General features: G+C 50.3%; 1 protein-coding gene across 3 annotated transcripts in view; it reads left to right on the top strand.

Annotated features, from left to right (window-relative positions):
• The first annotated feature begins 3053 nt into the window (after positions 1–3053).
• The window catches only part of Mast1 (microtubule associated serine/threonine kinase 1), a 40979-nt gene continuing 28238 nt past the window's right edge, over positions 3054–15794 (top strand). The window contains exons 1-4 of one of the 3 annotated variants that reach the window (XM_008855470.3): positions 3054–3165; positions 9275–9306; positions 11058–11146; positions 11526–11601. In XM_008855470.3, coding sequence (XP_008853692.1) covers positions 3127–3165; positions 9275–9306; positions 11058–11146; positions 11526–11601 — 236 coding nt within the window. In that variant the 5' untranslated portion in view covers positions 3054–3126. Of the gene's footprint in view, positions 3166–9274; positions 9307–9467; positions 9638–11057; positions 11147–11525; positions 11602–15794 lie in introns of those variants that run through there. The other 2 variants (XM_008855471.3, XM_008855469.2) reach the window with 2 other exon arrangements.

The following is a 15794-nucleotide window of genomic DNA, read 5'->3' as shown; positions in this document are numbered from 1 at the left end:
GAGAGAGAGAGAGAGAGAGAGAGAGAGAGAGAGAGAGAGAGAGGTCTATGGGTGGTCCTCCACCTGTGTCCTTTGTATATTGTATGAGGAGATGTCTCGGGTGGCTTCATGTGTATGCTGGTGCATGCTCTGTGCCTTTCTCAAGGTTTTGTAAATATATCATTTAACATTCTCTTCATTGATACATTCAACAGAAGTTTCTTTTTAATATTTTACTTATCTTTTAAAATTTTTATGTGGGGGCTGGAGAGATGACTCAGTGGTTAAAAGCACTGGCTGCTCTTGCAGAGGATCCAGGTTCAAATTCCTGCACCCACATGACAGCTAACAACAGTCTGTAACTCCAGTTCCAGGGATCCAACACCCTCTTCTGACCTTCCCAGACATTGCAGGACATGGTGCACCTACCTACGTGCACTCATACACATAAAAATAAAATTAATAAATTATTTTTCAAAATTTTATGTGTATGAATGTATTGCCTGCATGCATGAATTGAACCCAGGTTCTCTGCAAGAGCAGCCAGTGCTTATAACCACTGAGCCAGCCCCCTCAACAGAAATTTCTTGAACTCTGTCCTTGGTTCTGGGGATGCACTTGTGTACAAATATGACAATCTCAGTCTTCACAGAACTGACTCATTTCAAACTGGACAATCAGGGTTTTTTTGTGTGTGGTGGTGTGTGTGTGTGTGTGTGTGTGTGTGTGTGTGTGTACACATGTAAATGTGCTCTGCTAGAATGATAATGTGTCTGTGTATTAGGTGAGAATTTGTGTATAATTGAGCATCCCTGGGTTTTAGAACTGTGTGTGTTGGGTGTTTTTATGCATTGCTTGTGTGTGATTGCATTTGACAAGGGTCTGTATGTCTGTTTCCTAAGTATATTTTGTGGAGTGTGAGTTGTACATATATGTATATATGTGTGTGTGTTTATGTGCATTGTGTGTCTGTTTGCTAAGTGAATATTTGCAAATATATACATAGGTATGTGAATCTGTCTGCTGATCCTGTTTTTTATTAATTTTTTTTTGGTCTTTTTGAGACAGGGTCTCCCTGTAGCCCCAGCTGTCCTGGAACTCACTATGTAGAACAGGCTGGCCTTGAACTCACAGAGATCCACCTGCCTCTGCCTCCCGAGTGCTGGGATTAAAGGCATTCACCACCATGCCCAGCTTGTTGTTGTTCTTTTTTGGGACATAGTCTCCTTGTAGCCCCAGCTGGCCTGGAACTCACTATGTAGATCAGGCTGCCCTCAAACTCACAGAGACTACCTGCCTCAGACTCCTGAGTGCTGGGACTAAAGGTGTGTGTCACCACACCCAGCTTGTATATGTGTTTTTGTCAGGAATCTGTCTCTCTCTTATCCAAGGGTAAGGCAGACTTTTTTCAAGATTAATTTTTTAAAAAAATTTTTGTGCATGTGTGAATGTGTGTCTGTATGAATACAGGTGCCTGTGAAGATTAGAGGCCTCAGATCACCTGGAGGTGGAGTTACAGAAACCAAACTCCTCTGCTGGAGAAGTAGGTGCTCTTAGTTACTGAGTCATCTCTCTAGCCCTAAGGCAGGCATTTTTTGTCTCTTTGACTGCGTTAATCCCAAACTGCAAAACCCACTATTTTGCACTCTCACACAGTAAGTGCTCAGTAAATGCATAGAGAAGGAACAAGTCAATGGTCTATTTTTTCCTTCCCCTTTTCCCCCTCCCACCCATCCCAAACAGTGACATCACCCAGACCTTAACAGCCAAATCTTACAAGACCCAGCCTTTGCCTGGGGTGAACCATCTCTGGGTTATGCCTCCTTCAAGACTCTGTGCATCTCTCTTCTGACCTCATCTCCCTTTCTCTTCTGACCTCATCTCCCTTGGCAGTGTTCACATTTCAGCACCGCGGACAGGAGTGTAAGGCAGAACCACGGACAGCTCTTCTTCCATGGACCTGAGTCAAATATAAGCCTTAGCGAGATAGCCACACAAACTTGCTGATTAATAAGGACAGAGAGACACGAACAACAATGACACAGGCAAAGGTGTAGATACGACCAGCTATTAGGAACACCTGACCCAGACCTGGAGGTCCCCTCCGTTGTCCGGTAGGGGTCGCTCTCATCTAGAGAACCTGTCCTCCAAGACTTTGGGTCAGGTATAGGCTCCCACCCTAAGAAAGCCCTTGCCTGCTCTGTCCAGGTCTCAGATGCTCTCCTCTCCAACCCTGGGAAGCACGGTCCGGTTGGGCCTAGGTTGAGTGAACACAGTGTGTGTACGCACGTGAAAATCGCTTCATCTTCCCTCTCCCAGTTACCAGCTAATCGCTGTTATAAATACCTCCCGACCTGGCCTGACTCCTTAATCCTGACCACAAGGGACATCTCTTGGGGGTGCTGCAGGACCTGAAGGGGCTCTGCAATGGCAGGGGGCGGTGCAGAGAAGGGGATCTGTATGCATGTAAAAGATTTATCTGAGGGGACATCTCCCGTGAGAATGGGTCTCCTTCCTGAACATGTGACGCCGGAAGAATGAATCTCTTGGGATCTGAGGGTGCTGCGCGGTAGAGACAGTTTCCCACAGAGAATATGGCTTTTAGGAGACCCTCTTTGGGGATAACCTCTCTAGGGTCTCCACATAGAGTCGCCTATGGGATCTTGAGGAGATGCCTCTTCAGGGAGGGGGATTGAGATGAATCAGACATCCTCTCTCTTAGGAGTGATTTTTCAGGGTGGGGGGCCAGCTCTTGACAGTCGCGTGGCAATGTCTCTGGGGGATCTTTGGTCGCAAAGGGAATTTTTCTGTGAGAATAGCTCCCTCGGCGGGTCTTCCTTCGGTTGGGGGGTCTATGCGTGAGAATGTCAGTCTTCTTAGGGTCTCGCCGCAGCACGACTCCCTCCCGGCCATCTGGAGGCTCCACCCCCAGCTAGCCCCCCGCCCCGCAGCGCGGGCAGCGGTGGCGGAGACCTGCTCCGGCGCTCAGACGCAGTGACGGCGCCGGGCCCGCCCCGCTTCGCCCCGCCCCCTCTCCCCCCAAGCCTCCGCCGCCGCGGTCCCGGAGGCTTCTCCCTTCCTCCCTCCTCCCTCCTCCCGCTGCCACCGCCTTCCTCCTCCCTCCCCAGGGCTGAAGTTGCCGCCGCCATGGACGATTCCGGCCTGATCCGCCGCCGCAGGCTGCAGGTACGCCGCAGCCCGGTCTGGGGTGGAGGGGATGGGGTCCGCGCCCTGGGGCGGGGCCGAGCAGAAGGCGGGAGAATTTGTGCCAGGGTCGGCCCCAGCGACCCCTCCTACTGCTTGGGGATGCTCTCTGCGGGGAGCACGGTGGCCACTCGTCCTGCCCGCTCCGGGGACCCCGCCCCTTAGGCGTCGCCCCGGGATGCGGAGAGCTGCTGGAGGCGATGTGTCCTAGCGCCCCCTCGAGGATATCCTGGAGGGCTCCGGGCCCCACTGGAGGCGAAGGGAGGTGGGCCCCAAGTCATCTCCCTGGCGCCCCGCTAGTCTAGGGTTGAAGGGGAGCCCAGCAAAGTTATTGCCCCAGGGCTTGAGCCACTCGGGGCCGCCAGCACCGCAGTAGCCGTAAACATGTTTGTGCAGCAGCCTCACCCCTCACCATCCCAGTAGCCCGTCCAGGCGTGGGACCCTGTGTTCTCCATGCATCTGTCTGGCCACTAGGATTCTTCCTACTGCCCTAATTGGACAGGCACCTAGACACCCCCCCCACTTGTCATTCCACCCCCTCCAACTACAACACCCCCTGCAGCCGCCCGCGATCCTTAAGTCCAGCCCAGCTTGTGGGTGGGCGGGAGCGATTTTTAGCTCCTCTTAGAAGACGTTGGTCACCAGGCTGCGCAGGCGCAGGAGGCGTGGGTCCACTGCACAGAGTGGGATACTGAGGGTTGTTGTGGAGTGAAGGGAACGCTGAGACAAGTTCAGTCGTCCGGATTTACCACGTCCAAGGTGGACAGGTATTCTCAGGCATTCCGTAGGTATTCCGGTCCCCTGTTTGACTTGGGCTTGTTGCTTCTGAGCTCGTAAGCTAACTCTTGGGGGATACCATCCTCCTCCCTGCCTGGGGGCTGACCTTCCCGAGGCTCCTTGGCGATTAGTCTAGAATTTAGACTAAGCCAAGTATGGGTCCAATCTCTTGTCCAATTCTAGACTCCCCTAATCCACCATTTCCAAGATTAAAACAATGGATAGCTGACCAGTAAGCGCGGCAGAAAAAAAAAAAAAAAAAATCAGACTGCAGGAAGGACTTCCCAGGAGGCTGGGTGCTGCTTGAGCCAGGCATGGGGTTGGAAAGCTAATTTGCTTTCAAACTGAGCCCAGATGGTCCAGCCTTAGAGCCTAGGCCTCTCGTTGTCTTACTCGCATGCCCTCCCCACTCCCAAGGGTGGGTCGGGAGTCTGGGTTCTGAGTCCAAGGAGGGAGCTGCCGCAAAGCCAGAGTAAGTACTACAGCAGCTAAACCGGGTCCATGCCGTCGAGTCCTTACGAAAAGGGTGGGAGGGGCGGGGCCCGAACGCAGTGTAACCCCGCCCTCCGAGCGGGCGCTGATTCCCATTGGTTCAATGCCACGCGGGACTTCTGGCTCTGCCGCAAAACTCCGCCCCCAACCCTGTATATTGCTACACACCCACCCTACTCCGGCCTTGCGGCCTCGCGCTGAGCCATGCAATCCCTGCTCTTCCTAACCAGTTAACTGCTTCAGTGCCTGGGTCTGCTCACGCGCACTGGTGCAACCCCTTAGCAAGTGTTCCATCACCCCTTTAGCGCCAGAGGGTCGCCTGTGTGTAGCTGGGATTGTATATAGAAGAACTTGGTTGTTAAGTGTCCTGACCACAGCACCTTCGCTCTGTAGCTGGGGTGGGAGGTGGCGGCTGTTTTACTCTAACGCCAAGGATCTAAACCCGAGGCTCCAGCTTGTTCCTTTTTTTTATACTAGATTGTTTAAGGGAGTTCAGATGAGGCTCTTTCCCAGGTCTTCTTCTGGCGGTATTTAGATTTTTTGAAGGTTTACCTTCCCAGGTCCAGGTACAAAGGTCTGGAACCCTGGCTGGAACCATGGCTGGAAAATCCGGGTCTTGAATTTGCTTGGTCTATTGCGGCTAGTACAGGGGTCAAAGCAAAAGACTGATTCCCGCTAACCTGACACGACAGAAAATCTGGTCTGGATTTTTGGTCACTGTGGCTCCCGAGGGCAAGACTACCCTTTGACCTACCCTGCCTGTGGGTCTGTCCTTTGCACACGGGGGGTGGACAATCCACTGACTATCATTTGTGCTGTGGCATATCTATCACTAACGCCTGTTCTTAGAAGTTACTACTTCAACACTTTTTAACATGGATTTTGTGTAAGTCAGTGTGCATGTGTGTGCGTAAGAGCCAGTGCCTGCCACAAGGTGCATGTGGAGGTTGGGAAAACAACTTTCAGAAGTTGGTTCTTTCCTTTTATGAGGTGGGGATCAACTCCGGTTGTCAGACTTGGTGGCAAGCATACCTATCTGCTGAGCCATTTCTGGCCCCTGGTTTACTACTTATTGAGCACATGCAAAGTGCCAAGCATGACCTTAATGTACTAGAAACCTGCATCTAATCACAGAATTCTCTAGGAGACAGGATATACTTGGCAAGGTTATTTGCCAAGGTCATAAAAAGCAAAATTGAAAATTTGAAGCTAGGCTTTCTTGAGATCATAGAAAGAATTAGAACATACTTTTTAATTTTAATTTATATTTTGCATGCGTATGGGTGTGGTGTAAATGCATGTTCACATGTGTGTGGGCACCTGTGTGTGTATGTATGTGCACATAGACTAGAGGCTGATGTTGGGTGCCTTCCTCAATTGTTCTCTACTTTATGTACTGAGGCAGAGTCTCAATCTGAACCCAGAACTCCCCAGGATGACTGGTCTAGCTAGCCGGCTTGCCCATCTCCACACCACCCACAGCACTGGGACTACAGGTGGGCCCCCAAGCCCAGCTGACATCTGGGTAGTATTGGTGTTGGGGGTTGGAATTTGGGTCTTCACACTTGGGCATTAAGGTCTCACCAGCCCTACAGCATCCTTTTTCCTCCTTCACTGGAGTCTCTTCAAAAGATCTTGTTTGTTTTATTTTTAAAAATATCTTCTTATTATTTTTATTTTATGTGTATGAGTATACTGCCTGCATGTGTATAAGTGCACCTGTGCAGTGCAATGCTCTTAGAGGTCAGAAGAGGGTGATGGATCCCCTGGAACTGGAGTCACGGACAGTTGTTAGTCCCCATGTGTGTGCTGGGAATGAAACCCGGGTCCTCTGCAAGAACAACCAGTGCTCTTAATCTCTGAGCATCTCTCCAGCCCTGTTTTCTTGTTCGTTTTTTTTTTTATTTAAATTTTGTTTTACGTGTATGCCTGTATTGCCTGCATGTATGATGTAAGTGCACCTGTATTGTGTAATCCCTGAGAAGGACAAAAGAAAGTGTCAGATCCCCTGGAACTGAAGTTAGGGATAGTCATTAACTGCGATGTGGGTGCTGGGATTCAAACCTGGGTCTTCTGCAAGAACAGCCAGTGATTTTAATCACTGAACCATCTCTCCAGCCCCCTACTTTTAATTTTTTTGACAGGGTCTCCCTGTCTCAAAAACTAAAAATAAAAAAAAGGAATAAAAAACCCCAAAGCACTTGAGAGGTGGAGACAGGAAGATCAGTTCAAGGCAGGCATGAGCTACATGAGGACTTGCTTAAAAACAGAACAACTTTTGAAACCTTCACCCAAATCTTTTCACTTGAGTGTTACTCAACGCACCTTGCCCAGGGCACAGAAGCATGTGCCACCGCGCCCAGCTTAAAAATATTTATTATTATTATTATTATTATTATTATTATTATTATTTTGGTATTTTTGAGACAGGGTCTTCCTGCAGCCCCATCTGTCCTGGAACTCACTATGTAGACCAGGCTGGCCTTGAACTCACAGGGATCCACCTGCCTCTGCCTCCCAAGTGCTGGGATTAAAGGCATGCGCCACCACGCCCAGCGTTATTAGTTTTATTTTATATGTATGAGTGTATTGCCTGCAAGTATGTAAATGCACCTGTGTCATGAAATGCCCATAAAGGTCAGAAGAGGGCATCAGATACCCTGGAACTGGAGTTAGGATGGTTGTTAGCTGCCACGTGGGTGCTGGGAACCAAATCTGAGTCCTCTGCAAGAACAGCCAGTACTCTTAACCACTGAGCCATCTCTTCAGCCCCCCAAAAATTAATAAGAGTTATTACCATTGTTGATATTTTTAAAAGACCATTTGAGGGCTGCGGAGATGGCTCAGTGGATAAAGGTGCTTGTAGCCACACCTGACAAAACTGAGTCCAATTCCCAGGACCACATAATAGAAGGCTAGAACAACTCTAGAAAGTTGTCCTCTGATCTCCACATGTATGCTGTAGTATTTTGTGTGCAAACACTACAGCATATTTACATATCCTTCACACAAATAGGTAAATGCAATAATTTTTTTTTTTGGCCTTTTTGAAGCAGGATCTCCCTATAGCCCCAGCTGTCCTGGAACTCACTATGTAGACCAGGCTGGCCTTGAATTCACAGAGATCCACCTGCCTCTGCCTCCCAAGTGCTGGGACAACAGGCATGTGCCACCATGCCTGGTAAACATGCCACAATGAAATTAAAAAATTTTTTTCTAAAAAAACTTGGTATAAGGATCACTGTCCACTCCAGCACACATGGATGGAGAATGCACGGCTGCCATAAAATAGGACACTATAAATACCCTTCCCAGACCCCAGCACCTCAGCATTTCATGGACCTTAGCAATAAAAAAAATATTTTTTTAAAAAAATTTCTTTTTGAGGCTGGGCATAATGGCTTAGGCCTTTAGTCCCAGCACTTGGGAGGCAGAGGCAGGTGGATCTCTGTGAGTTCAAGGCCAGACTGGTCTACATAGTGAGTTTCAGGACAACTGGGGCTACAGGGAGACCCTGTCTCAGAAAGACCCCCCCCCAAATTTATTTTTGGAAGCCAGGTGTGGGGGCACAAGCCTTTAGTCCCAGCACTTGGGAGGCAGAGGCAGGTGGATCTCTATGATTTCGAAGCCAGCATGGTCTACAAAACAAGTTCCAGGCCACCTGGGGCTACAGGGATTAAAGGCCTGTACCACCATGTCTGCTTTGAGCTACCCTAACTATCTATGCCACCCCAGCTCAGTGAATGTACCTGTAAGTGGAGTATATCTGTTGGGATGTAAGAAGTCATGTACTTTTTTATTCATTCCTTCATGGCTTGTACATACTAGACCTTCCTACCTACATGCCTCTATCCTTACAGTTCCCCTAAAATGCTCTTTGCACAGATCCTTCCACGGAGGAGCCAATTCTAATTTAATTTAATTTAATTTAATTTACGTGTGTGTGTGTGTGTGTATGTGTGTACTATGATGAACATGTGGCATATGTATGGAGGTCAGAGGACAATTTGAAGGAGTTGTTATCTCCTTCTGCAATATGGGTCCTGGAGATCCAACCTAGGTCATCAGGTTTGGTGGCAAGCACCTTTACTATCTTATCAGCCCTCAAGTAATATTCTTTAGAGGTTTAGTTCAGTTGGTAGAGTGCTTACCTAGCATACACAAGGACCTGTGTTTGATACCCAATACACCATAAACAGGGCATAGTGAGGCACATCTGTAACCCCAGCACTGAGGAGGTGGAGCAGGAGGATCAGACATTTGAGGTCATCCTCAGCTACATATTGAGTTCAGTGCCAGCCTGGGCTACATGAGAACCACACAACTGAGTTGGAAGGAAGGGAGGACAGGAAAGAGAGAGAGAGAGAGAGAGAGAGAGAGAGAGAGAGAGAGAGAGAGAGATTTTCATAGTGGCTCACATTTGTAATCTCAGCACTTCAGAGACAGGCAGCAGGGACTCCAGTTGGATGGCCAGCCTAAGCTACATAGGGATCCTAAACTAGAATGAAACCCTGTCTGTCATAAAAAAACAAAACAAAACAAAACAAAAAAACCCAACTTTCTTTGCATAAAAATGCTTTGAGATGCCAGTTTACCCCAGATCGATCTCAACCCCTTTCTCTGCACTCGACCTGTGTTGGTCCCTGGGGATCAGGAGAAGAACCAAGAGCTTGGCCCTGAATGCATGGCCAAGCGTGGCATAACTAGACGGATGCTGATGACCATCAGTATGACTCCTGCTCCTCAGGTGAGCTGTGCAGCTTTGTGGGCAATAATCACACATTCTTGCTGACCTCCATCCTTTTGCCCCTTTTCCTTCCAGAAGGATTTACCCCTGCCCCGGAAAAGCAGCAGGTGAGCCTACGGGGAGAGATGCGCCCGGCTGCTGCCCCATGTAGGGGCGCCCAGCGCGCAAGCGGGCGGGGCCTGGCACGGCAACATCCTGCAGCGCCCCCTCCCGACCGGCCACAGCCGCAGGGCCATCCCCTCCCCCGCCCTCCCCTGGCGGCTGAGGCTCCAGCCTCCTCCCCGCGCGGTAGTTCTGCGCGCCGCCGCCGCCGCCGCCGCTGCCGCACCTGCCACCATGTCGCCGCCGCGGGGTCATGTCTGACTCTCTCTGGACCGCGCTTTCCAATTTCTCGATGCCCTCCTTCCCCGGCGGCAGTATGTTCCGCCGCACCAAGAGGTAGACCCCCTCCCCTAGACCCTGTCCCTGCTGGGGCTGTGAAGCCGCCTCGCCCGCTGCTGTAGGGCGGGGCCGGGATGCTGCTCCAGTGCAGATGCGCCAGAGGTGTTCCCGCTGCGCTTTCCCCAGCCGGGATGAGGTTGAATGCCGGCGCTGAGAGCCGTACTGCTGGGGGGACTGGAAAGGCCTGAGCTGGGGAAGAGCTGGAGGAGCGGGTCGAGTCGGGCGGGGGGTTGCAGTGTCTTTGTCTGAGGGACTGTGGGCTCTGGTGGCCCGGTGGGGGTAGGGGACCAAAAGGATGGGGGAACTTGGCACCCTCAGAACAATAGCCGCAGCCTGGCCTCCCCCACCCCCATGCAGCGCGCTCCTGGACATGCTAATATGCTCAGTCACTGCGGCTGAGATCTAAGGGGCTGGAAGGACTGGGGGGCTCCTCTTCTGCAGCTAAAACGCAGAAGAAAATGGGGGTCTTTTATCATCGCACAGACCCCTCCCAACACGAACACAGCCTCACACTGAAAATAGTGACACACAGCATTATACAGGACATGATGTCACTCACACAGAGCCCTAGATGTACCACCCATACCCAGCCATACAGCCAGCCAGACCACATGCAGCAGCCACAGGTCAAAGCCATGCACAAATAGAATCACCGCAGACATACACACTCACAGCACACTGTCTTGCTCACCTGGTAAAATGCCACACTCTTGGCCATTCACTAAAAACGACATTCCCACCCAAGATGCACAGACAGTGTGTGGCACAGCACCATGCACCTAGGAATGTCACAGCATGAGGTATTTTATCACTTACTGTGCCACACTGACAGGAAAATAAACAGACACGGGGACTCCTGCAGAGAAAGGGACACACAGGATCACATCTTATCACACACAAAAACTCCATGTAGTACATGGTTATATGCTTAAATGTGCCCGGTGTCACAGGATGCTAAACTCACACACAGTAAATGAACACACATGGTGACTGTCTCTCACACACAGCCAGCATCTTGCACACTCAGAAGCCTGTACACCTGCATCAAAAGTCATATAGCATGTACAAGCTGCATTCACACTGCATCACACACCACAGAGGCATAATGTATGGACACACATCGTGAGTGTTAAGGGCAGATACAAGAGCATATATTCAGGATCCCCAGTGGTGTCACTGGGACTATCAGGCTGACACAGAGCTCACAGAGCTACACAGATGCACACCACCCTAGGAGTGTCACACACTGGTTGCAGGTTCGTCTCCTCCCTTCCACTGCCTCCTCATCCAGCCCGCCTTCCTGGGGCACCTCCAAACACACTTGGATGGGAAAGAAGTGAGGACCTGAGGTTCATAGGCTCCCTGGGACTCAAACGGATGCGGCCTTTCCTGACATCCGCCGCTTCTTCCCCGGCAGCTGCCGCACTAGTAACCGGAAAAGCCTCATCCTGACAAGCACTTCGCCAACGCTGCCGCGGCCCCACTCCCCATTGCCAGGCCACTTAGGTGAGACCATGATGCAGTCCGGGTGGATGTGGACTAGCTAAGACGACAGGAGGCGGGGCCACAGTAGGGCGAGGCCATTCTTGTGTGGGCGTGGCTAGTCTGGAGGGAGAATGGCCGGTTTACAGAGCTGTAGCTCAGACTTTTGTAGCTCTGGAAGGAGGAGCCGTGGCGGAAGGGCGGGGCCATCCCAGAGGTGACCGAGTAGGCGTGGAGGTGATTTGGGTGACTGGAGATCGAAACTGTTTAGAGAGATGGGGCGACAACTAAAGGGGCATAGTCCACCAGACATGCCCGGGTCGACATTAGCGGAGCAACCTTTGCAACCCACTTTGAGGATCAGGAGAGCCCTACAGGCCTAAAGCCCTCCTTTCTTCCACAGGTAGCAGTCCCCTGGACAGCCCCCGCAACTTCTCTCCCAACACCCCAGCCCACTTCTCATTTGCCTCCTCCCGAAGGTGAGTCCTTCCCCTGAGGGCCCCAGAACCCGGTGCGACCCTCCCCATACACCGTCTGGGCCACCATCTGTTCTTGTCCTAAATGCACCCGGGTAGGGCCTCTGGGGACCGGTAGAAGGGCGGGAATGAGGGCCCAGAATTCGGGGTGGAGCCCATAAAAAGGAGGAGCCAGTCACCATCCAGGATGGGCAGGAGGCGCGCCTCCTTTGCCCTGGATGGAAAGCGCATGCGCTTTGGGTCCAGGGTCTCCACGTCCTATCCTTGTGTGCTTAGCCGGCCGTTTCCACAGCAACAGTATAAGGCCGCCTATATGAGGTGCGCAAGCGCACACTGCACAGTGCCCATCAAGGGACTCGGTCCTTCAAGTGGGGGAGGGTGGCTAGGGCATTTTCTCAAGGTTCCAAGAGAAAAGTCAAATTAGTCTCCGAGGTTCCCAGAGGGCTCTGGAATGTCCTTAAATGAGTTTTCTTGGAGACTGTCGTGAAATTGAGGGAGACTGGGAGTTTCTGGGTTTTTGGGGGGGAGAAATATTCAAGGAGTCATCATTGCATGGAGGGGGTCGCTTTTCTTAAAACTGTATTAATGAGCCTGAACACCTGCTGTGTGCTAGGAGCTCTGCCCTTAGCTTGTTGAGGGAATGGAGAGACAGTAAGGACAGAGGACAGGGATCACTGCAAAATAATGACGACTGTCACAGGACGATGAGGACAGAGGATGGCTTCCTGGATAGGAGGGAAATGGGGCAACAGGGAGCCAAGAGTGACTCTAGGTTTGTTATAAGTGGAAGGAGGCTAGAGCCACTCCTATGGATGGAAGGGAGTGTATGTCTATGTGATTGGCCATCTACGTGACAATGTGGGTGTGTGAAAGTGTCTGACACATACGTACACGAGTGACAACGGGCACCGTTTCAGAGTGTGAATCCCTGTGTACTGTCGGTTTGTAAATGTGCCTGACTACAGGAAGACCCGCCCACCTGTGTGTCTCTGAAGCATGTGAAGTCTGTGTGGGAGTGGGAGTGTGTGTGATTGTGTGAGATGGTAACTGTGTGAGGGAGCTTGGGCCTGTATGCATCAATGGGTGCGGGCACCAGCATGTGACTGGATGAGTGTGTAGCTGTGTGGGAGTTTGAATGTCTGACAGTGAATGAGTCTCGAATGTGTAGCTGCATGAAAATAAAGCTATACTGTGAGAACGGTGTGCATCTGCATGTGTGAGCTGTGTGCATCTGCATGTCAGAACAGTATGCATTTGCATGTGTGAGCTGTGTGCATCTCTATGTGAGCTGTGTGCATCTTATGTGGGAGTTGTGTGCATCTGTATGTGAGCACTGTGTGCATCTGCATGTGTGAGGTGTGTGCATCTGGATGTATAAGCTGTGTACATCTGTATGTGAGTGCTGTGTGTATCTGTATGTGAGCTGTGTGCATCTCTATGTGAGCACTGTGTGCATCTGTATGTGAGCTGTGTGCATCTCTATGTGAGCACTGTGTGCATCTCTATGTGAGTGCTGTGTGTATCTGTATGTGAGTGCTGGGTGTGTCTTATGTGTGGGCTGTGTGCATCTGTATGTGAGTGTGGTGTGTATCTGCTTGTGTGAACTGTGTGCATCTGTATGTGAGTGCTGTGTGTGTCTTATGTGTGGGCTGTGTGCATCTGTATGTAAGCTCTGTGTGCATCTTCATGCATGGGTTGTGTGCATCTGCATGTGTGCTGTGTGCATCTGTATGTGAGCACTGTGCATCTGCATGTGTGGGCTGGGTGCATCTGCATGTGTGAGCTATGTGCACCTGCATGTGAGCTGTGTGCATCTGCATGTGAGCTGTGTGCATCTGCATGTGCAAGCTGGGTGCATCTTATGTGAGAGTTGTGTGCATCTGTATGTGAGTGCCATATGCATCTGTATGTGAGCTGTGTGCATCTGCATGTGAGCTGTGTGCATCTGCATGTGTGAGCTGTGTGCTTCTGCATGTGTGAGGTGTGTGCAGCTGCATGTGTGAGGTGTGTGCAGCTGCATGTATAAGATGTGTGCATCTGTATGTGAATGCTCTGTACATCTGCTTGTGTGAACTGTGTGCATCTGTATGTGAGATGTGTGCATATGCATGTGTGGCCTGTGTGCCTCTGTATGTGAGCATTATGTGTATTTGCATGTGTGAGCTGTGTGTATCTGTATGTGAGCTGTGTGCATCTGCATGTGTGAGCTGTGTGTATCTGTATATGAGCTGTGTGCATCTGTATGTGTAAGCTGTGTGCATCTGTATGTGAGCGCTGTGTGTATTTGCATGTGTGGGCTGTGTGTATCTGTATGTGAGCTGTGTGCATCTGCATGTGTGAGGTGTGTGTATCTGCATGTGTTAGCTGTGTACATCTGTATGTGTGTGAGCTCTGTGCATCTGTATGTGAACAGTGTGTATCTGCATATATGGGCTGTCTGTATCTGTATGTAAGTGCTGTGTGCATCTGTATGTGAACGCTGTGTGCATCTGCTTGTGTGGGCTGTGTTCATCTGTATGTGAGTGCTGTGTGCATCTGTATGTGTGGGCTGTGTGTATCTGCATGTGTTAGCTGGGTGCATCTGTATGTGTGAGCTGTGTGCATCCTCATATGTGAGCTGTGTGCATTTGTATGTGAGCTCTATGTGCATCTGCATGTGTGAGCTGTGTGCACCCATATGTGAGCTGTGTGCATCTGTATGTGAGTGCTGTGCATATCTGTATGTGAGTGCTGTGTGTATCTGCACGTGTGGGCTGTCTGTATCTGTATGTGAGCTGTGTACATCTGTATGTGATCTGTGTGTGTGCATCTATATGTGAGCACTGTGTGTATCTGCATGTGTGAGCTGTATGCATTTGTGAGTGCTGTGTACATCTGCATGTGTGAGCCATGTGCACCTGTGTGTGCACTGTGTGCATCTGCTTGTGTGAGCTGTGTGCATCTGTATGTGAGTGCTGTGTGCATTTGTATGTATGAACTGTGTGCATCTGTATGTAAGCTCTGTGTGCATCTGCACATGTGAGCTGTGTGCATCTGTATGTGTGGGCTGTGTGTATCTGCATGTGTTAGCTGGGTGCATCTGTACGTGTGAGCTGTGTGCATTGTATGTAAGTGCTGTCATCTGCATGTGTGAGCTGTGTGTATCTGTATGTGAGTGCTGTGTATATTTGTATGTGTAAACTGTATGCATCTTTACTGAGCACTGTGTGTATCTGCTTGTGTGGGCTGTGTGTATCTGCATGTGTGAGCTGTGTGCATCTGTATGTGAGTACTGTGTGCATCTGTATGTGAGTACTGTGTGCATCTGTATGTGTGAGCTGTGTGCATCCCTGTGTGAGCTCTGTGTATCTGCATGTGTTAGCTGTGTGCATCTGCATGCGTTAGCTGTATCTGCATGTGTGAGCTGTGTGCATCTGCATGTGTGGCCATGTGAGTCTTGGCTCTCTCTGTCTTTTGTCACTGTGTGTCTGCTTTTGCGTGCAATTATGTATTTGTGTGTGATAGCATGATGTTCTGATTCATGTATGGACAAAGAATACCCATAACTATCTTAAATGGTGAATCAACAGTGTGAGGCTGACAGTCTGAATTTGTGTGTGTGTGTGTGTGTGTGTGTGTTGTGGTTTTTTTTTTTTTTTTTTTTTTTTTTTTGTCTTTTTAAGACAGGGTCTCCCTGTAGCCCCAGCTGTCCTGGAACTCAGGATGTAGTCCAGGCTGGCCTTGAACTCACAGAGATCTGCCTGCCTCTGCCTCCCGAGTGCTGGGATTAAAGGCGTGTGCCACCACGTCCGGTGTGTGTGTTGTGTATTTTATTTGAGGCAGGGACTCATGTAGTTCAGGCTGGCCTCCAACTTACTATATAACCAAGGATGACCTTGAACTCATGATCCTCCTGGCTCCCACTCCTGAGTGCTGGGATTATAAGCCTGTGTTACCACACTCAGTTTATTCAATATTGGGGATCTAACAGTGTTTTGTACTTGCTAGGCAAACATTCTACACACTCAGCTACTGCTCCAGCCCTAGCATTTTGCCCTGTCTCTCTGTCTCTGTCTCTCTTCCTCTCCCTCCTCCTGTCTCACTCTTCTCTCTCTCTCTGTCTCTCTCTTTGTCTCTCTCTCTCTCTCTCTCTCTCTCTCTCTCTCTCTCTCTCTCTCTCTCTCTCTCTCTCTCGCTTTTGCTCACCCACACCCCTC

The sequence above is a fragment of the Nannospalax galili genome, unplaced genomic scaffold (genome assembly GCF_000622305.1).
Source record: "Nannospalax galili isolate Female #2095 unplaced genomic scaffold, S.galili_v1.0 scaffold47, whole genome shotgun sequence".
Classification (NCBI taxonomy): Eukaryota; Metazoa; Chordata; class Mammalia; order Rodentia; family Spalacidae; genus Nannospalax; species Nannospalax galili.
Note: the sequence above shows the minus strand (reverse complement) of the source record. Positions and strands in the feature narration are given on the sequence as shown.